Genomic DNA, 22,408 nt, shown 5'->3' with positions numbered 1-22,408 from the left:
ACCTGAAATTCAATATTTATAAAGCTAGGGGAACTGTGAAAACAGATCAGAAGCCTCTAACATGAAAAGCCTTTAAGGATAAAAACAAAGTGAAGATTAATTTCTTCCCCCTCTTCATAGGGATCTAGCATATTTGCCTTCTGCATTCCAGAGCTTAGCATAGCTTTGCAGCTGTACAAATAATCTTTTTCTGTTCTTTTATCAGACATTCCAATTTCCTTATTTGTTCTGTATTATTATGTCAGGTAGCAGCAGAGATAATGATGCTTCATCCTTTGACCATGAAAGGTAGAAAAGAGTAATTCACTTACCTGGGAAAATAGAAAGGACAGCCAACTGTAATTAAATGCAACCAATCAGGCCTAATTAAGGCAGATGAGACCAAACTGGAGTATGCTCTTTTACTATCAAGTTTAGATGAACAGCTATACAAGAAACAAATAAGGCCTACTCCTGTGAGGTTTGTCAGCTAACATTTCATCTAACACTCTTCAATATGCTGTGGATTAAGAAGAGAAGGATTGCTCTAAGGCATCCGAGCTGTAAGTTTGTAAATCCATTTAAGCATATGATTCTTAAAGCACATTTATAGAAGATAAAAAGATTAAAGAATCACCTAAAATCTGTTGCAAACTTATGCTTTACTTTTACTTAGCTATGTCAGCACATCACAGACAAAATTAAGAACTCCACTGTACAATGTAAGATGGTCTTTCCTCAAAAGTTTACAATTTATATAGATGAGATGGAAAAAGCATGAGATAAAGAAAGATAATCTCTACTTGATAACATGAAAATGAAGCACCAGTCCAAGTTCACGAGGAAATAAACTAATTTAACTAAAAACTGAAACTAGATTTCTTGAACTATCCTTTCTTTGTGACATTGGTACATTTCAGGTTTACTAGCCACATTAGGAGACAACAGCTTCTGGAAAACTGACATAAAAATGGGATATAAGTGAACATACTCTAAATCTCTGCAGAATTAACAGCAATACTCACTCTGAAGACAGACCTCAAAGTAAAGAACTCAAACTACATATTAACTAGTGGTCTTCTGCCAATATTGTATGTGTTACTGCTCCAGATCTACTTACTGTTAGAGATTCAAACAAACAGATAAGAAAAGTGAAGCTCAAAGGAAGAGTACTTTATCCCAGGATATATCTAGAGCTCAACAAAAGCTTAAGCAAGCACACAATCTCACCTTCTGTAAGAACCTGAGCATCCAAAAATCACTGTAATAAGGTTTGGCTGTATCTTCTAGCTATAGGACTAAGGCCTGTAATGTAGTTTTTATATTCACTGCGTAAAAGTATTCAACATGCATGACACACAGCACCCCATTTAAGCAGCACGTGCATTCTGTGTTGAAGCAGTCTAGGTACAATTTCAAGAAATGGAAGGAAAAAAAAGGGGAAAAAACCCAGTTCTTAAGGAATTGAGTGCTGCTACAATTTTATCATTTTACAATAATAGTTTTCACTAGATGCTTATGTTCTCTGCTCCCTTGGTTCACTGAAACAAACTTAAAATGAAAAGCAAGACATAGGGTAAAATGTTCTTCTCTCCAATGGTCAAAAAATTCAACCTAATAGATAGAGAAAGTTAGCCAGCATCACATGGCAACTCATTTTTCCTCTCAAGTTATTGCTTATAATTGCACTGCTCCAAACAGCAAGGGGTGCAGAACATTATTTCATATAAGGTGATTATTGTCATATCACTTTAAAATATCATTTGTTAACTAATGATAACTGAAAATCTGAATTTTTTTCATAGCTTCTTAAAATATAATAAAGAATAACCACATTTGTTTTGCTATCCAATAAATACACTTGGACATTTAAAGGCATAATCATTTGACCCCATTGGAAAGTCCACGGTAAAAAGTTTCTATATAATCACAGTCATGCTGGAAGATATGAAATAAAACAGTGTCAATACTTGTGTTGCTTTATTTACAGTTTATTTCCAGAGCCCTTTCAAATGAGCACATTGCTGTCTTGCAGGATTATAACATCGTGTATTAAGCAAAAGCTGATAACATTTGGAGCTATAGCAAACTTATGCTTAATACAAATGCCAAAATGAATAAAGAAAAAATGATGGGCAAGTTGGTGGAAAAAGCTGTAAGATAAGACAATTTTTTAATTAAAAAAAATTGCATACCAGAAAATGTTAATGAGCCGAAAGTCCCTTGAGTTCACTTTTACACATTCTGCACTATTTTGTTGCTCCTGCTAAAGAAAACTGAACTGTTCTCACTCAGAACTGAAGACATTCTTTTTTCAGTGTCACAGCAAAATCTAGAAGTATCTTATTCATCATGTTACTTTACTCACTTACTTCAAGCCACTCAGAGTTATCAAACTAGAAGTAGAGTAGACAAAATGATCACAAGTCACTAAGTAAAAAATTACAACAATACCTTGAACTTCTTCATAAATGTCATCTGTTGGTCCACCATTCACTTGTTCCACATCATCATATTCCTCTTCTTCCTCAGGAATTGTATTAGATTCTGTATCTATGTAACAGCAGTTTAAAAAGTTAACGTTTATTAGAAAAGAATGCCTCGGCAGAAATTTATGCAAAATGAAAACACAGTTCTTCTCTGACCTGCTCCTTACAGTACATTCTGCTTATTTTATTACATTGTTCAAGGGATAAGGGAGAGTTTACCTAAGGGATCTTGTATAAGGGAGAGCTTTCAAGCTAAATAGTATTCTTGGAAAAAGCAAAAATCTTGCAAAAATAGAAAAGCTACAACACAACTGAAAACTAGGACTTGCTATTCAAAACTTGGACATGTGGGAATACTAGATGCACTAACATGACAGATAAGTTAATGGACAGAACTACCATCACTAAGCAGTACTGGCAATAAAGGCTATTGCTCTACTGGCTGGCTTACCTTGAATTACAAATTTGACTTCCTCTACCCATTCCTCTGCTTCTTCGGGACTGGCAGCTGCAAACTATTAAATGTTTATTAATAACTACTAGCAGCAATGACAAAAACAAAACTACAATTTCATTAGCAATAAAAAAGAGGGACTGTAACATTCTCGTCACTTCCTCAAGAAACCATTAGTAATTCTTTTCATGTCTTCTGGTACTTTTCTTGCAAGGATGCTTCTTATAATGTACAGCTAATTTTGACAAATTTACGTAATTGAAGGAGAGGATGATGGATTTGAAACTCTGATCAGCAGCTGGCAGCTGTGCAGAAAAAAGCTGCTTCTCTTCATCAATGTCAAAGCCAGAACTGATGAACAAAATTTGCCCTTGACAATTAGAAGACACCCATGAATTTCTTTAGACTGCTGGGTACAGTTTTCTTAAAAATGTTCTTGTCAGACTCCAACACACTACCTGACAGCTTAATTAACTGGCTTTCAACCACAATCTCAGATATTTAAAACTTATTAAACTTACATTCCATATTGATGTCTAGCTGATAGATCTCTGAATTGCGCAGCTGATATGTGCCTTTACGCAGATTTTCCTTTAAAAGCCGTGACCAATACGATACATATTTAACACTGATACATATTTTAACTTTTTTTTACTATTTAATTCACCAAAGAAATCACAAAGACACACTATACAATAGATATTAAAATGCTAATATTGAAGTGACCAATAGATAAAGATGATAGATTTCCTTGCTTTCAACCAAATAGATAATATTTGAACACATACATACATACTTTTAATCAGATTTTTTTATATATGAATATACAATATAAGCAAGTGAGAGTTTCCTTTTTTCATTAAGATGTCAGTGAAAGTTGTTTTACTGAAATGTTAATTCAGTAACTGGAATTGTAACAGCTTTATCAATTTAATTTAAAGTCAACATAAAAAATTCCAACCTGATAAGTGCGCTTATCAGGAGCGGAGATTTCAAAACAGCAATCTTTCTTTGCATCCTTCCGAAGGCTATTATTCATTCTGATGGTGTAGCCCTCTAAGGCAAATTCACCTTTCTGTTGTTTGTCTGTTGGAGATAAAAAACAAAGTTAGAGCTTCATTTACAACAGTGAACCTAAGTGGCTCAGCAGGTTATCGTTTATTCAGATTTTGGTTTCTATTTCATAAATTTTACAAAGAACAGGGAGGTTTTTAGCAAAATGATTAAGTGATGCTTCTGGAGATAAAGCTTTCTTTTAAAGGAAGATGTACACAGAAGTACATTTTTCTGTAGGATGCCTAAGGAATTCCAGAGGGGCATGTTTGCAGATGGTGGTCTTATTTAGCAAGAAGTGCATGTTATGACACTTGTATCTAGGGAAAGCCAAGAACTGGAACTTGCAAGACACGTTTTCTATAAATCAGTGTCTCAGGTTCAGTAAACCAATGGGAAAACCTGTCTAGTTCAGAACTTGCTGAGCTCCCTCCTAAACTAACCACTTCACTCAAAAAATAAACGTCAAACTCCTTTTTAAGCAATTGGAAAAGCTTCTTTTCACATTCTCCCACCCACCCCCAGATGTGCCTCCTTTCCACAAGGCAGAAATACCAAATGAATTTCGTTATAAATTCAGGTGTGTGCGTGTGTGTTCGTTCCAAAAGCATTTCTCTCAAAACAACAACTGTTTAATAAGCTAATAAAAGTACTGAGCCCTACCACAGTTTATTATGTAGAGCCATGTGGTTGTTTTAAAGACAATTCTACTTTTCAAAAGTTCTGGTTTATAAAAGTATCACTTACAACAGACCCGAGTTTAAATATACTGCATGTTGGGTAAGCGGCACCTGTGCACTCCTTTTGAGCTCTTCAGACCAAACTCTACATTGGATTTTATGTGCTCTGGCATATTTTGGTGAATATTAAAAGCAAACGAAAAATGTAGAAGTAATTAAGTTTTGCAATTTCTGCAGGTCGCAGTGCAGCATCCGAGTGAAGATAGACATCATGAGTGACATTTTGTGCAGACAAACAAAGAACAAAGTGCAGTTGTATATGCAAAAAATGCCATTCAGTGTGGGGTTTTTCTTGCACAGTAGAGAAAAGGATTCATTAACAGTAAGCATCAGGCACAACAGCAAGACTGCTTTAAGTAGTTGCACTTAGGTACAAATTGAGCTTATGCATTGCTTATGCATGTCAACAAAAGGAGAAAACTTCTACAGTAGATAAACCAGGAAAAACTACAGTTTTCAATGTAACTTTGTCATATTTCTGGAAATTTAACAGGAAAGCAAGTCTTTTTCCACTCCTGAGAGGACAAAAATTAGCTAACACGGCAACATGAACACCAATGGATGTAAGGGCAGTCACCAGTCAAATACTCTTGCTAGTAATCATACATGCGCAAAGACACAAATTCTTTGTCCTTCCACTTTTTTATAAACTCTCACCTAGGGCAAGTAAATACCAAATAACACAATTATATGAGAAAATCCAGGGCACTGCTCTATTTTCACTTCTAATCCATTCCCCCACTCTAAGTTTTATTATGCCTTAAATAAGTATTAATGCTACAATACCAATATTTTATATTTGCTCAGTCCTCCACCCCTATATCAAACAGCCCACACATGCAAAATTCATGGAATCATGCCAGGGCAGATATTAGAAATAATAATATTGCAATAGGTTAACTAGGTCTCCTTTTAATGAAATTCATTTCTGCCTAGGAATTTTATTGTTCCCCCACTTGTGACCTCAGGGAGAAGATGAATTGCACATTAATTTTTCACTCTCCCATGCTGGAGGTTTATCAAAACTCAAGAAGATAGGAACACGCAGACAGAATAAACAAACACCAGGTCCAGAAGGTAAAAACATTTTGTCAAGATAAAAATGATGCAAGTATTCAAATTTAGTCTCTTGGATTATTTCTGAGACTGCTTCTCTGTGACATGGATGATCCCTTTTATGGTAATATACTTCTACAGAGCTAATCTCAGATGATCTCTGCACTGGCACTCGTTTTTTTTCAAAGAGCATTGCGGTTAAAACACAAAGATGCTGTACTTTGGAAGGAGATGGTGCAAGGTATCCATATTCCATTTGATTGTTTTGCTGTTTATACTGGTTTTGTCTTATTTCTCTGAACATGCCATTTCAGTCCTAATTAAAATTACCTGTATGCACCATCAAATAAATAAATATATATATGTATATATATCCTTTGCTATCAAATTCTTTCACTGACCTTTAAGACTAGTCAAAGCATTGCTACTTTTACTTCTAATTGTCTTAACAGTAACCTCTGATTAAAGTCCAGTGTAGCATCATGCATACAAAACATTGAAAATGAGGAAACTCTAAGACAATGAGACACTTCACAGCCCTGACCCAAACCCCATTAAAGTTGACAGAAAGACTCTCAGTATGTATTCATACTCCCTGTGGCAGCAAGCCAGAGATAAGACCTGGTATGTCCTGAGAAATAGCTCCACAAATACAGAGTGGCAGGACACAGGTCAGCTGTAGCTAAGCTGCATGCTCAGATGCTGACAAACAATGGAGGTCTACAAATCCCAGTTGCTTTTGCAGAATACACTTTCTAGGTAGGACTGGAGACCAACCCCATCACCTGATCACCATGGAACAAACCATTACCCACGGGAGCTGTTTGGCCAGTCACAGCAGTCAGGTGCAGCCTTAAAGGCAGGGCCATCTTGGGGTCATCAGACTCAACAATCATCTCACCTTCATTTATAGCAATGGCTTGCAGCTACATAGGCATGCAGACAGACTTGGGCTTTAGGGTTAAAGTTGCCCTGTGAAGTTAGTGCCACAGGTGCTGCTGAAAGTTTTGAGAACTTTCACATGCAGAGTTAAATTGTTTATATCAGAAATATTTTCTGGAGACTTTGCTTTAGGGAGAGTTAAACAGTTTTTGATGCTTAAAAACTTTGAAGAATTAAAGGTTTTACTTGGAGGCTTAAAATTAGATATAGTTGTGGTTTATGGCAGGAGCCTTAAAAGGAGCTTCAAGAAGCACATCTACATTACAGGGATTTAACTTTCATTCTGAACCCCCAAATCAGAACCAGAGTTTTGCTTATGCAGTAATACAACAGCATATTTAGGAGGAACTATGGAGACACATGCTGATGGAACACACTTCTCTGAAGAATGGTAACATTTTTGCTGCCTCTTACTTTCTCAAAATAGGGCTTTGCAATTCAAAAACAGGAAACCCTTAAGTTGTCCCAGAACAACATAGAACAGAAGTGCAAAAAGTATAATAATATCAGTCTTGTAAAAACAAAAAGTAGCATGAACATCATCAAGCATAAGTTATTTCACAATGAAGCCAAATCTCATATCAGAATAAGATGTTCTTTGCTCTCTCCTCCCCATCCTCCTCCTCTCCCCTTTTTCCCATGTCAGGCACACAACAGAAAAATAAATCTGGGTCTGTGTAGATCATTTTGCAATGGGAATTTAGAATCATAAAAAGGTAGCATAGCAGAGTGTCAGGCACTAACTATTAAAAAAAGACTAGCATGTAGATATTTGAAGGAAATAAATTTGGAGGGGCTGTATTTAAAATAGAGAAAATTCAGATCCCAATGAAATTTGAGAGCCACTTTAAATATTTTTCTTACATATAAACTTAATTCATCCTAAAAATAGTTAAGTGTTGTTAACAATGGAAACAGGGCCAATATTATATTGGGAAAAGAGAGTCTCAAGGGAAGCAGAGAAAAAGGGTTTTGAAGTAACCTTACATAACTAAGTCCATGGGAACTTTTAAAACAAAGAAGGGTAAACCTTCAATGAGATCTTGAAATGATTGGGTTGTAAATTTGAGGCCTAAGGCGATGTGCCCATATTATTAGCACATGTAAAAAGAATTAGTGCATTCTGAAGAACAGAGAGGACTCGGATAGTAGAAAGGAAAGAAATTAGAGAGAAAGGCATAAGGAACAAAGGCAAACAGATTTCAGAGAGTGATAAAGTATTTATAGATACTATTAGAATCTATAATTTAACTCTCTTCATCTTGAAATTAGGAGCCTGTAAGATCTTACAGTTTACATGGCTTCATGCTAAATGTAGTTTCACATACTTTTCCATATGCAGGATGTCTGCTTTCTAAAAATAGTAAAGTGTCAGTATCTCCAAAATGGTAATTCCTTTTCCAGCTTTTGGAACAGCCCTTTCCAAATGCATGCATAGAAGGTCTTCCCTTTTAGACAGAAAATCTGAAATGCAATCAACTTTTTTTTCCTTCTTCTTTCTCTTAACAAATCCACTGAGAAATTTAAATTTTAAAAAGCTTAGGAAATTGAGGCAATGATTGAAACACACTATTTAGGGTACCAAATTTCTTATATTCTGTTTGCTTGTACTCAGTTATTTTTTAAATAGCACACTATTAATGGTGAGCGTGCCTCTTGAGATCTGAATTTAACAGTCTCGTAGCAGAAAATCCAGTACACATTAGACAGATGCCTTTGATTGCCATCACCTTGCTACAACAAAGTCCTGTGGAGCGTGCACAGTTCCCTCTTCTGCATAAATAGAAGTAGTCTACCACTGGCCTGGCCATCACTATCTTACAGATGAATACAAAAGAGAAATACACATAAATACAGAGAAATACAAAATTTTGATGTCCATGTTAAAAGTAGAGGAAATTTTTAAAAAATAAACTCAGACCTTTCTAAAAGGCTCTGAATTATACCCCTCTTCAACATCATATTACTGGCAGGCAGGCGGACACGATTTTCAAGTTATAAAAATGAAAATAAATTTTTAGTGCCCATTAACGGGGAAAAATTACCATGATGTTATCAATTACTGTCTTGCTAAACATTTAGCTGATCCCTCCAGTTTGCTGAGACAGAAGGGCATATAACATTGTGGCCTAGTGAGGAAGAAGTAATGAAGCTATTAATTCATTCATTTATAAAGCAACAAATTAACTTTTCTTCTTCACATGCACTTTGAGGTCTGAAAGGTTATCCATACCATCTAGGTGTCTGAGCACACAAGAACAGCCAGAGATCATACAGAAAGACAATAGGCAATCAGGGTACTCAACTCAGGGTGCAACTGCATGGAAGAAAAGAAGAGAGGACTAGGAAAGGTTTGTGGAAAGAAAGACTATGAAAAGGAGGACCAGGCAAGCTTCTGGAAATCCCAGCCAGCTCTGACATTTGAGCACACTCCTCTGCGATGTCATGGGCCACATGCTGGTAACAGATACTGCAGCACAAGCACAAATACATGCACACTTCCTGAAATACGTACTTCAGACATGATTACATTAAACCTTTAAGTCTTGTTCCTCCATCTACTCCACATACCATTGATCGGGGGGAAAAAACATAGGTGATTCACTTAGACCCATCTATATTGTAGAGAAAAATAGAATGGTTTCACTATGCAATGCTGCACCCAGTGTAGGAGAAAACAGGGAAATAAGATATACACCAGCCCGCAGGCATCACAGCTCTTAAAGGATGCTTGTAGTCTCTTAGGTGAACACACACATGCACACAAAAACACAGCCATTTACTGTATTTTCACAGGCTTTAGCTTGTACTGTATTCGCCTGGACTAGGCCTCATACTTTTCATCATTCAGCTTGGAGTAAATGATCCTGAAACTCTTCCTTACATGTATTGTGAGCTTTATATACTTCTACATTTCTGCTTGCTTTCCCAATGTAAAAAGGGAAAAGTTAGAAGAATTAAAAGTGTTTTGGAAACAACAGATTTACACAAACAATAAAAAGGCATCCAAGCCCTCACATTTCCCATTCAGTTACATTTCCACTGACACTTAAGCATGAAAATCAAACTTTGGCCAACAAAATACACACTATACCAGGCACAAAACAGCCTACTCAGATTATTTTCCTACATGTCTGGTTTTAAAAACATACACAATGCAAAACAAGCCAAGATGAACCTAAAAATCCCTGCAGCCTCTGTATTACATCCCACAACACACAGGCACTAGCTGGACTGAGCACGTATGGAATCCCCATTACTCTTCAAACCATGTTCACATCAATGAGGGGGAATTTTCCTGTTGTGTGAATGAGCCCTGGAACCTGTCAGCAACCAGGGACCAGCTGACACAAAATCTCCACAGGCATTGCAGAGGCTAGGGCAGACCAGCACTGTTTAGACAGATGCCATCCCAGATGGTGGCAGCAGTTTGCACCAAGCCACCCAAACGCACACTTCCACGCTATTCTACAGTTGGTAAGAGCACACACTGATTTTCTACATAGTCCAAGTTATCTGGTATTGCATCAAGAGTCACAGTAAAAGAAGAAGGGCCTCAACACAACAGCGTAGTATGGCAGGAACCGCTGCTGGAGGTTATAGTGCAAGTGAAACCAGTTTCAGGTTCTTCCAGTGACTAAATGCCAGATCTCCTCAGGGCTATCTCTTTGCACACCCTATCCATGCTGGCAATCTGCAGCAAAACAGCATGATAAACTGCAGCACATACATTCACAACCGATAGGATGACAGTTGAGTTTCAACAGCAAACTGACTTGCTGTGGCAGGTATCCTTTTTCTGCACAACGATGGCGATTTGCTTCTGCACTGGAACAGGCACCTTTATATACTATGGTATCATGGTGCTGAAGAAAGTAATTGTGACCAGTCTAGAAAAAAACTTTCTTATTCAAAGGCAAGTTCTGGAGTGATTTAGTCATCCCAGATCTGTAAGATTCAATCGTTACACCATGCTGCACCAGTTTTTCTGCACTAACAGCACCAGTCACATAGAGGTAGGGCAGAAATTCGTGCATCTGATTTGTTTGCTTCCCCCATGAATGAGTTTGGAGTCCAATCATGTCTCTATAAACTACCTGAAATGAGGGTAAATGAGGTGGGGGTCAACCTCTTTTCCCAAGTAAGAAGTGATAGGACAAGAGGAAATGGCCTCAAGTTGCACCAGGGAAGGTTTAGATTGGATATTAGGAAAAAAGCCTTCACTAAAAGGGTTGGCAAGTATTGGAACAGGCTGCCCAGGGAAGTCCTGGAGGTATTAAAAAGATGTTTAAATGTGGCACTTAGGGACATGGTTTAGTGGTGGGCTTGGCAGTGCTGGGTTAACAGTTGGACTCAATGATCTTAGAGGTCTTTTCCCACCAAAGTGATTCTATATAATTCCATGGACTATGTGCCTCTCCCACATCATTAGATTATGGTTAGGAGGACCTTCCCCAAACAATCTGCAGCCTACAAAAGCTGTAAATGCATAAGCCAAAACATCTGTCTACAGATTTGTAGAGGAAAGAGATCCCACAGAATATCACAGTCAATTCCTAACATGACACCAACCTTCTGACTGCTAGGGAACATGCGTCCACGTATCCAAGCGTCTTAGCTGTCAGCACAGGTATTAAAAGTTGCAACACAGAGTTGGATTAAAAAAAACTAATAATAAAAAAATATGGAAAAAGGGCAGGTGGGATTTTTAAATCTGGAACAGTCTTCATGAACTAGCAATATATTCAGAAAAAAAGAACTACTGCCATTTTTAAAGTACTAGGTAATGTATTACTATACATATAAACAAACAGCACAAGATAATTCTCCAGAGAATAAAAATAAATCAGTACTGACAAATTTTTGAATAAAAATTGTTCGTGTTTTTGAAGCTTGATCAATCTGTAAATTCCAAGGAAAGAGTAAAGAATAAAAGGGAAATTCAGCAGATATGCTAACAAAACTCTGAAAGCAGAATACAACAGGAAACGGTAGTAAAATGAAATCTGGACTTAAAATTAGACTCTTACTTAATTTCTTTTGCTTTTAAAGAAAAGATGAGTTTAAATGAATCAGCATACTAAGGAATGAAACAGACTGGAGCAAATTAAATTAGTCTTTGAATAAAAATACACAAAATAACTACCTGCACTAATCTCAAGTAGCATCATACAAACATAAGTAGAAGGAAATAAAACCCTTCAATGGAAAATTTGCTCAGGAATATATTTTTCGGAGGGAAAAAAAAGACATAATTGTACTTTTAAAATTTACTGAGATATATTTCTGTATCAGTTGTTCTACTGTTAAACATCAAATGCATGTGGCACACAATGTAAAGTATGTTTTATTTGGCTGTCAGTTTTAAAAATTCAAAGTGATATCCCCACATTTATGCTAGATTCTTTATAAACTGGCCATTAAAAAGTAAAAGTCACCTTCAGGAGTTAGCTTTAGTTTCCATGGCTGGCTTTTAGTTAAATACATTACTTCATTTCTACCTTCTCCAGAACATAAACTATTTGGATAGAAACAAGGAAATCCACTATGCAGCTTTTAGACTAATATTTTCCTGGACAGAGCCATCTCTAAAGAACTCAGAAGGTATAATTACTAAAGGATGTTTTAAAATTAATATCCTATTTGGAGAGAAAAAACATTTTCTGTCCAGTAAAACAGCTGAGTACCGGCAAACTATCAAACCTAAGAGCTAGATGTTACTGGCACACAAAGTAGCTTTACAAGTAACAATCTTTTTTTCCTCAGTTTCCCTTTTTTTAGAGAACAAGTACATCACTTACAGGTTCTGAAGAATATTTCCACATTTTAAAAATTCACAGCAGTGTTTAAGAACCGTTCAAAAGAAAAGAACTTTTATTTTAAAAGTTTCATTTGATTGCTTAAAATGAGCTCTGATATGTGGTTTCCAACTCCACTGAAGTTTTCATATTCTTTTGTGCACTGAAACATCATTTTTATAGTAATTATTGGAAGTACCTTTGTCGCTTCCGTAGTAATAGAAGACCGTCTTACTGATAACACACCAACGCTTCTGCCATTCAAAGCCAAGAAAGCTGTGGTCTGAAATTAATATAATTTGTGCTGTATCAGTTTATGTCATTATTGAACACAAATATGTTACTTCTTTTCAAGGGTGAGGGAAGAGGGAGGAGGAGCCAGGGAAGACACTAAGGAAAGAAAACACAATCTGGATATGAAGAAGAGAAATGTATGGCACCAAGAAGGAAATTAGAAATAAAAATTGGTAGTAAGAAAAACAAATGGGAATTTGAAATCATATAAAGAGAGAACTCATGTGTAACATTAACTATAAGGAAATAATGAACAACTTCCTAAATATTTCCTAGAGTTATTGCAGCATTAAGTGGGTATTAAAGTGACAATATAAGATTTATTGAATCAAGGTAAATATTGACTGAACCAAAGCTGAGATCAATATTTGCCCTCTTGAAGGAAAATAAATCTTGATGCTCACTGAAACATGAAGTCAACATATGGTACTTTTACATATGTTCCTAATGTTGTCTTCAAAAATCTCTGAAAGTCTCTGAATTATGGCTGACAGTGGACTCTCATGGCCTGATTTTGTTAGTCAATAAAGGAATAGGATTTTATTTAATACTATGAGAGCAATTATGTGCTGTGCTTCTTTTGCATACTAATGCTTCAACATTTCAGCATCTACTTCATTTTATTTATCACTTCTGTATAAAGTTATTCATGTCTACAGCAGCAAACACAGACATATAGACTTCCCAGACATAAAATATGCACTGGCTTTCACAAAAATAGCTAGACTTACCTTTTCTACGTTTTTCCAGATATCCAGCCTTCAGAACAAACTGAAGATCCTGAGCCGCAACAGGAGGAAACTGATTCCCTGAAAGAAAAATAAATTCTATAAAGCACTGCTGTACAAGAAATTAATGCAAGAGTAGCATTAATAAAATTATGGATTTCACACACTCAATATGCAGAATCTACTGGAAAATAATAATTCTAATAACAACTATGCCAGATTATTTTAAGTAAAAAAAGCCCTCTATTAATGTCAGAGCTGTTGCTACCATCCTCACCGCTTTAGTAAGGTAAAACATGGCTGTGTAGAGCCCTGCAAGTCTCAGAAGGAAAAATATGTACACAAGATATGGCAATTTTGTTTTGAACATGGGCTGTAAAGCAAGTTGGATAACGAAAGCACTAAGGCTTCAGATGTGCAAACAAAATCAAGAATTACAGTTCAACACAAATCAGAAATGTGGTTTTCAATATCAGCTTCGTACAAAAATATCTTGAAACAACATACAAGGTGAGGACCCTCTATTGCACATCTACAAAACATTAACTAGATCCAGAGATCCTAAAAGATGATGCCTGGTGTTGACAGATATTGCCTAGTTTGCAATATGACACAGATCTACTGCCTACAGGATCTTAAAGGTGATACTGGGTAAAACCAAGGACATTGTACAGAAGTCAGCAAAACTGTTGATCTACAGACACTAATTCTAGACTTTGTAGAATATGGCTGCATCTGCAAAATGGCAAGTATGGTTCACTGTATTTTTTCCTTTTTCTCAACTGCTAATTCATAGCTAGAAGCGTAAGACTGCCAGTTGACCCTGCCTCAATTTAAAATAAAAATCTGATTGCCAAAAATTGTCTTCCATTCTACATACTTTCCCTCCTAAAACAAGAGAATATGATTTAACTGGAACTCCTAGTATTAAGAACAGGAATATGTTAGATGTGTCTAATATTTAACATGCATATAAATATCATGCTGCTTATCCCAAGCAACAAATGGGAACAGAAGTCATTCCTGTGCTTCTGGGGTGTTTTAAGTGCATGTGAGCAACACAGTGAAGTTCCTACTACTTATTATCATCAAATATTCAGAAGAGTTACTGTAGGTAGGAGGCAAGTTTACAAGGTAGCAATTACTCATCCAAATATATGTAATCTAATTACATTCTATCAATGTAAACATACAGAAAAGGACTGATATGAGCAGACAACCCCAATGCTATTAACATCACTTTAAACTAGGCAGCTTGGGTTAAAGATCAATTGTCTGACCTTGAATCATGAACAGTCTCTGGAAGGTGATGTCAATTTCCTGTGTATTTAGGTTGTTCCTTAAAACAGATTTTTTTTAAAAATCAGTATCCACAAATGAATTGCTTTATGGCGATCTCATTTAAATACAGTTGTGACAGGAAAAAGACAAGAAAAAGAGATAGCAACATGCACAGAATACTACTTTTTAAAGTATGAAAATGAGAAGGCATTCCTTAAATAATACAACTGGCTCTTTGGACAGCAAAATACTTTGTTGGGTACCTTAAGGCAGTAGATATAGCTTTATATACATTGATATTTCCACTCATTTTCTTTATTAATATTGCTTTTAAAGATTAGGAGTACGTTAACTTCTATTTCAGCTTCTATGGAATTCTTAGTGTTGTGTTATAAATACAAGAGCTGTGGAGTCCATATAGATGCACTGTAAAATGTTTCAGCTGTCCCCCCTTGCTCAATAATATGCAATCACTGCCTAACATTAAATGAGAATTTAACATGAAGACACTTGCTGGCTGGTGCGTAAGTTTAATAGTTACTTGGAAAGATGATCTAATGATGGTATTATTAGTGGGGGAGGTGAAGAGGTGAAGAGTTTTACAAATATACATTGTGTGCTGCTTTATGTTGGTCATTGGGAGGCATCAGTGTGCAACACTTAAAGCTTTACCTCATCTGGTAGGGCTCATTTGAGAACAGTGCAACCCCCGGATGTGGAAGACATAAAATATAATTAAACAAACAAACAAAAGCCATTCACTCTTAAATTTTATAATCTAAGAATTTCAACCACTACTTGGATCTCATTTTATCCAATAATGTTTGTATCAGTTTGGGTTTTGATGACAAAGCTTGGACAGTGAACAAGCAAATCAAATGGGACTCCTTAATGTTATTCTGTCATCTGAACTGACTATTTCAGAATGCCAAAAATCTACTCTCAGTTTTGCTACTTCTGCTGAGACAAGTCAGGATAAATTTGATTATGGCATTTTCTGAAACTACATTTATTGTGATTTATACATTATATTTGGCACTGAAAGCTTGTGAGGAAAGGAACATGTGTGGGGGAAAAAAAGGCAGTCTGGCACTGTTCTGGTGCCACTGCAGAAACAAGTCCTCCTCTCACCCTCAACCTGTAGAGAAGCCAGTATCTTTTTCTGTTCCTCAAATCAACTGAGGCTGTAATTCCACAAAATAAGCTGCAGCTGGTCAGCCCCGCTGCCACTCACAATCTGTAAGTAGCTGAAGCAGAAACAGAGCACATGCATATTATTATCCTTCTGTCAGAGAAGCCTGGGAACCAAAAAATATGACAGAACTTGAGTGGAAGGGCAGGAGAAACAGATCCAGTTGTAATATCCCAAGACACGTACAGCTGTACGTGAAAGAAGAAGCATAAATCTGGTTAAATTACTTCTTTCATTGCCCTGTACCTCCAGAAGGAAGGGGAGGGAGAATAACTAGTAGGAAAAGTATAAAGAAAAGGAAAAGAGCCACCTCTCCTCCCAGAGTCTCATGAACCGCAGGTGTTGCACATATGTAGCAGGAAGAAGGCACAAACAGATACACATACCCTTGCCCCTCTACAGCAACAAAAACAATGTGGGGAAGAGAGAAGAGAGAATGACATCTTCCTTACAGTTACTGCCTGGAGTAGGCATGAGCAACACCTAACCTGTGCAATTGTTCTACCTTTCTTTCATTTTTTTTTTTCATTCCTTTACTGTCTTGTCCACATCTCAAACAGGATTTAGAGTGAGCTGCAAGCGCTAGATGTGGGAAGTCGCAGCTAAAGTATGGAATTTGTGTAGCAGGTTATTTTTTGCAGTTACTTTCAATCCAAATGTTGCTTCCCCATTCATTTGAAATAGATCAGCCTTGAGAGAAATCTCATTAAAAAGTATCACTAAAGCAGTGCTTTGTTAGTGTAAAGCAGCATTTGTTTACATTACACCAGCAGCTGGAATCAGAGACTCATTAGTTGACTGCTGCATGGGACTTTGAATAAGACAGCTCCTTCTATAAAGAATTTAAGATGAAGAAATACTGCCAAGAAAGAAGGCATTACTGTCTTGGTTTTTTTTAAATAAAGAACTGTGAAGCAAATTAAACAAAATGCTTTGAATCATATACTCCGTTAAAGTTCAGAGCTCTGAATTTCCCATGTTATACTCCCATTTACATCTCAGGATGTCTTTATGCCAAGGAAAATTTTACCCTTTTCTAATGGAGGCAGGTGAAATGGCCTGAATTACACTTTTCTGTAATTCCACAGGAGATTGTCCACTATCAGAAATGAAATGTAGAGATGCAAGGAGCTTGCGTCCTGGGGATGGCAAGATAGCACCTACCGGTAACTACCTTTCTTGAGTGTCTCACTATTGCTGAGAAACTTACGGTCAAGCTGATCACCAGAGCAGAGCAAAATTTATCTCCCAAAATCAAACCAGAGGAGATCACCATGTCTTCCTATCTACTTCCTACCCCTGTATGGTCTGTTCCCAGATACGACTCAAAGATTTAGTAATAAAGATGTTAAAAGACTCATCATATTCCCTGGTTTCTCCTTTGGTACTCTGTAGTTTCTGAAGCAAATTTTAAATACCTAAGAGAAAAGTGGCACTGTGAGTCTAGAAGTCCTCTGTGGATTGCAGCTGTGTGAGTTTACAGGTGGAGAAAGGTACAACCATTGCTTTTGTGTACTCTTCCACACCAAATTTCTGCTGTGTCATTGCCCTGGGAGTGGTGAGCAACCAGAGAATTGGGATACAAAAAAGGTGTCCTTTCCATTTCCAAGTTTCTACCTCACAAATAATGTCTTGAATCTTATTCTTTTGAACATTTGGGGAGATTATTATCTTGCATCTCCAATACTCAGTATAAAATAAGGGAGGTCCATATGCTTAACATTAAATGTTTTCCTTCATTCTTGACCACCCACTCACAGAAGAATCGCCTATAATAATTTCTCTTCCTATCCTGGTGGGAATTACTCCAATGTACTCCAAACTAAAATCTGCAAATTATGCTCTGCATGCATATTCCCAGACCGATGTGTACAAAAGCCATCAAAGACCAGATCAAAATATTTATAAGACCTAAACCTTCAGTTTTAGAGAAAAGTAAATTATACGTATAATGCACTGGGCTCTTCCTCTTGGTTCTAGACACACTTGTGCCAAGTGAGCAGCTGGCAGTTACTACAATACTATTGCTGCCAGGCTAAAAATTCCTCCAGTGAAAAGAAAGTGAAACGGTCTCACAAAGCATAAAGCCAGCTTTTCTACCAGCCATGCCTTGACTTCAGAAAAACATGAATGTTATTAACATAGCTGTATTAATGAACAGGTTCCACTGCACAAATCCCACAAACACAGAGTATCTTGTGACTTCAGGTAGACCTCAGACTACAGTTATGGCACGACTACAGTTTTTGCAATTTGGCAAGCAAACAGTCAAAAGCCTGAATGATGCAATTTTGCACTCTACCGCAACAGTGAATTTGATCCATTACTTAAAAACAGTTTCATCAGTGTCACTTCACAGCATGAAATTGAATCATTGTGCCTGGAATTTTGATTTTTGGAGAACCCACATTTCATTCAGTATACAAAGTAAATAAAACCAAACCAAGTTCTGTTAGTCGGCACTGTTTACCAATAGGAATATTTTGTTACTTCTTCAATGTGGGCTAAGGGATACATAAAGCAAGAAATAATTAGAGGTCAACGCATTCTAAAGAGGTGCTTAGCATGCTTATGGGAAGTTAAACAGGCAAAGTGGAGATAAGTGTAATTCAGTAACAGCTAAGTGGTTGATTACAGCTTGCTTTCCTAGTAGAGGACCAGCAGTTTAACCATTACAATGGTAAAGACTTGCTGCTCAAATAAGAATAATTCACTCTTCTTCAGTGCTTGTAAAAGAAAACTGCCAGGAAAAAATACATTAATTTGATTATTTGGAGAAAATAGTGACTGCTATTTCTTTATGTTCTTCTAACTAAAAAAAAAAAAAATAAAAAATCACTATATTGAAAATTATTTTTCTTTTTTATTGCACTGAAAACACCTAGTGTCATCTGTGAACTTATTGAGGGTGCACTCAATTCCCTCATCCAAATCATTATAAAGATATTAAACAGGACTAGCCTCAGTACTGAGCCAACTGGATGTAACTCCATTCACCACCACTCTCTGGGTCCAGCCATCTAGCCAGATTTTTACCCAGCAAAGAGTGCACCTGTACACACCATAGGCTGCCAGCTTCTCCAGGAAAATGCTGTAGGAGACGTTATGGCAGGTTTTACTGAAGTCCAAGTAAGCATCCACAGTCTTTCCCTCATCTACTAGGTGGGTCTCCTGGTCATAAAAGGAGATCAGGCTGGTCAAGCAGGATCTGCCTTTTCTAAATCCATGCTGGCTGGGCCTGATCCCCTGATTGTCCTGTATGTGCTGCATGATGGCAGTCAAGATGACCTGCTCCATAACTTTCCTCAGCACCGAGGTCAGGCTGACAGGTCTGTAGTTCCCCAAATCCTCCTTCCAACCCTTCTTGTGGATAAGCATCAAAATGGCCAACCTCCAGTCAACTAGGACCTCCCTGGTTATGATGATAAATGATGGGGAGTGGGTTGGCAAGCTCTTCTGCCAGCTCCCTCAGTACCCTCAGGCGGATCCCATCGGGCCCCGGAGACTTGTGAGTGTCTAAGTGGCACAGCATGTCACTAACTACTTCCTCCTGGATTTCAGAGGGCCTCTTCTGCTCCCTGTCCCTGTCTACCAGCTCAGGGCGCTGGCTGCCCTGAAGATAACCAGTATTTCTCTTGAACACTGAGGCAAAGAAGGCATAAAGTACCTCAGCCTTTTACTCATCCTTGGTTACAATGTTCCCCTTCGACATCCAATAAAGGACGGAAATTTGACTTCGCCCTCTTTTTGTTGTCAACCTATTTATAAAAACACTTTTTGTTATCTTTCACAGCAGTGGCCAGATTAAGTTCTAGCTGAGCTTTTGCCTTTCTAATTTTCTCTCCATATACCTAACAACATCCTTGTACTCTTCCTGAGTTGCCTGCCCCTTCTTCCAAAGGTCATAAACTCTCTTTTTTGTCCTGAGGTCCAGCCAAAGCTCCCTGTTCAGCCAGGCTAGTGGTCTTCCCTGCCAGCTCATCTTCTGGCACATTGGGACAGCCTGCTCTCGCAGCAAATGCAGAAAATAGGGCGTTTTGTCCTCAAGCTCAGGGATTTTATGCTCTCTCTCAGGCTGCAATTCTAAATTGGCAGAGATTTTCTGAAAATATTTGTGCTAAAGTTGAGCAAAGAAATAATGTTTCTCGCAACACAAGAAAGTATTTTCATCTTCTTCCCTCCCACCTCACTTCTCACACACTTCTCCCAAAATTCTTCACATCTCTCCATTTCATTTTGATCTGGAAATACAACATTTACCCATATTTAATAGCTACTACAGAGGGATTCAATTATCTTTGAATCTGTACATAGCAATACACTGGGGTCACATCTGTTGCACAAACACTGTGAATCTAGGCTAAAGAGGAGGTAATTTACTTTCTTATGCATATCTTCTCCATACATTTACTTGTTTTATTAAAGAGAAGATTAATGTATAATGAATTTAAAAAAATAATTTCCTAGAGTCTTCTGATGAAAGAAAAGTTATCACTAGGAAGATCAAATAAAATCTCATTAGCTTCATTATCCATCTTGAACACTTTCCCAAAGACTACTTCAGTATTTTGCAAATGTAGAACCCTGGTAGCTCTGAATTAGTTTAATATGCAAGAATCAAAAGATAAATGTTAAAGAAAACACATTTCACTCAGGGGATAAATATAAAGAAAAGCTTTTGAAAGACTGATTCATGAAAAGTTAGCATTTTGCTCTTCAAAGTGCTTGGTCCAAAGATGCCTAGTCTATGAAGTTTTGCTCTGGAGCCATCGCCACATTATCCATTGTGTTCTCTAATAGTTTAAAATAATTTTTGCATAATAGCTTGCCTTGATATATTCCTCTTAGAAGAGCCGGCAGTGTATTTTATTAAAGAATACTTAAAGGGGTGTCATCTGTTTCTAGTTTTAATTCTTTCTAACTTGGGATACCAAGTTTGGGTTACAAACACTAATACCACACCCTCAGGGGCCTAAATGCTGAGTTTTGCTTCTGGGCTCCTCCCTTTAAAGGATAGCAGTATGAGCCTTTCTCTTCCCTTCCTTCCGGTAATCTCAGGAGAAGGCAGTGGGCCAGGCAGCCCAAAAACCACTGCGATGTATTCTTTATAGAAACATCTAGTTCTTTTAAGCAGTTAGAATGCTGCCTGAGATCTGTCTCTTTGTGCCATTTTCATTTAGCCCCTAATTGTATAACTGTGTACTTAGATCTTTTAAATCTTACATCTATGGCTTCTCAATCCTCATCTGTTTTCTGAGCAAAGTTTGTTTAGCAGTTGTAACATATTTCATTTGACAAAGAAATTTTCTTCTTTTTTTTTTTTTTTAACAAATTATGGGAGTCAGCCAGTCAGACTCCATTCACCAGGATCCACAGCCTAATGGAATTATCCTGGATCACATACTTCTCATCCAAACATAACTCTGAATTTATAAACCAATATTGTCCTGGACTTATGCATTCTTTTGATGGCTTTCAAATCCGTTCTAAAACACCCACTGTTACGTTTTGCATAGCACCTTAATGCACAGAGGAATTTATGGCTTTCACCCCTTGATCCAGATTTGACATTCACACAGGTATTTATAAAAATTTCACAAGTGACACCCATAGCACATAGTGGGGGGAACTGATGTTTTCTGCTGTGAGCAGGCATTATCCCCCAGGGTTATAAAAGGGGTCACTGCATGCTTCACAGGAGCAGCCTTCCTGCTTCTGCTGTTTCTCAAAGATTCTGAGGCAAGAAGACAGAAAGAAGACACAGCAGTTAAAAGGTCTCTTGTACAAGGTCTCTCACTCAAGCCACTGTAATGCAAGGCATACAAATGTAAAAGTTTTGCTTAAATCCCTCCAAGGATCATTAAAGTTTACTCAATCATTTCAGCACAAGACAGAAAGGTCTCAGGCACCCAGAGGCCCATGACTACAGCTATCAGAAAAGTGCATCAGTGGTAGAGACTGGCAATATGAATTTTGCCTATGCAACAAGAAGCTCAGCTTCCTACTTTGTCATGAGAAATAAAGTAGGCAGGAAAACACAAAGATAAAAACAATGCCTCTACTTTGCAAATAGAACCAAGTCAAAACAGACCATCATGGATCAATTAGGGGCACTGGGAATTCTCATGAAATGATGCAGGCAAGCTGAAATTTCCCAGCATCTTCTCACAGACAAGCACACACATCCAATTTTGATTAGACACCCTAAGTAAAGACTTGGAATATCTACATGATAGCTTGAACCACAGAAGGTGCTGTTAGCTAATCAGAGAAAATTAAAAGGCCAGGAATAAAGAGTCTACAGCTGGAGTATGACCAGCATGATGTCAAATTGCATATGGATAGCATCTTTAACCACATCATGATTCCTGTATTCTCAGATGACTAATAGGAAGAAAGTCC

At 37.3% G+C, this 22,408-nt stretch overlaps 1 protein-coding gene across 1 annotated transcript in view; it reads right to left on the bottom strand.

The window, feature by feature from the left end:
• The window catches only part of SKAP2 (src kinase associated phosphoprotein 2), a gene marked incomplete at its 5' end in the record, with an annotated part of 94,563 nt that overhangs the window by 32,888 nt on the left and 39,267 nt on the right, over nt 1-22,408 (bottom strand). The window contains 5 exons of the mRNA XM_009080990.1: nt 2,434-2,532; nt 2,920-2,983; nt 3,884-4,008; nt 12,711-12,794; nt 13,537-13,614. Of these exons, the coding sequence (XP_009079238.1) occupies nt 2,434-2,532; nt 2,920-2,983; nt 3,884-4,008; nt 12,711-12,794; nt 13,537-13,614 (450 nt within the window). The remainder of the gene's footprint in view (nt 1-2,433; nt 2,533-2,919; nt 2,984-3,883; nt 4,009-12,710; nt 12,795-13,536; nt 13,615-22,408) is intronic.

Source organism: Acanthisitta chloris, unplaced genomic scaffold (assembly GCF_000695815.1).
Source record: "Acanthisitta chloris isolate BGI_N310 unplaced genomic scaffold, ASM69581v1 scaffold38, whole genome shotgun sequence".
NCBI classification, from domain to species: Eukaryota; Metazoa; Chordata; class Aves; order Passeriformes; family Acanthisittidae; genus Acanthisitta; species Acanthisitta chloris.
The sequence above is the reverse complement of the archived record's forward strand: the minus strand, read 5'-3'. Positions and strand labels throughout refer to the sequence as shown.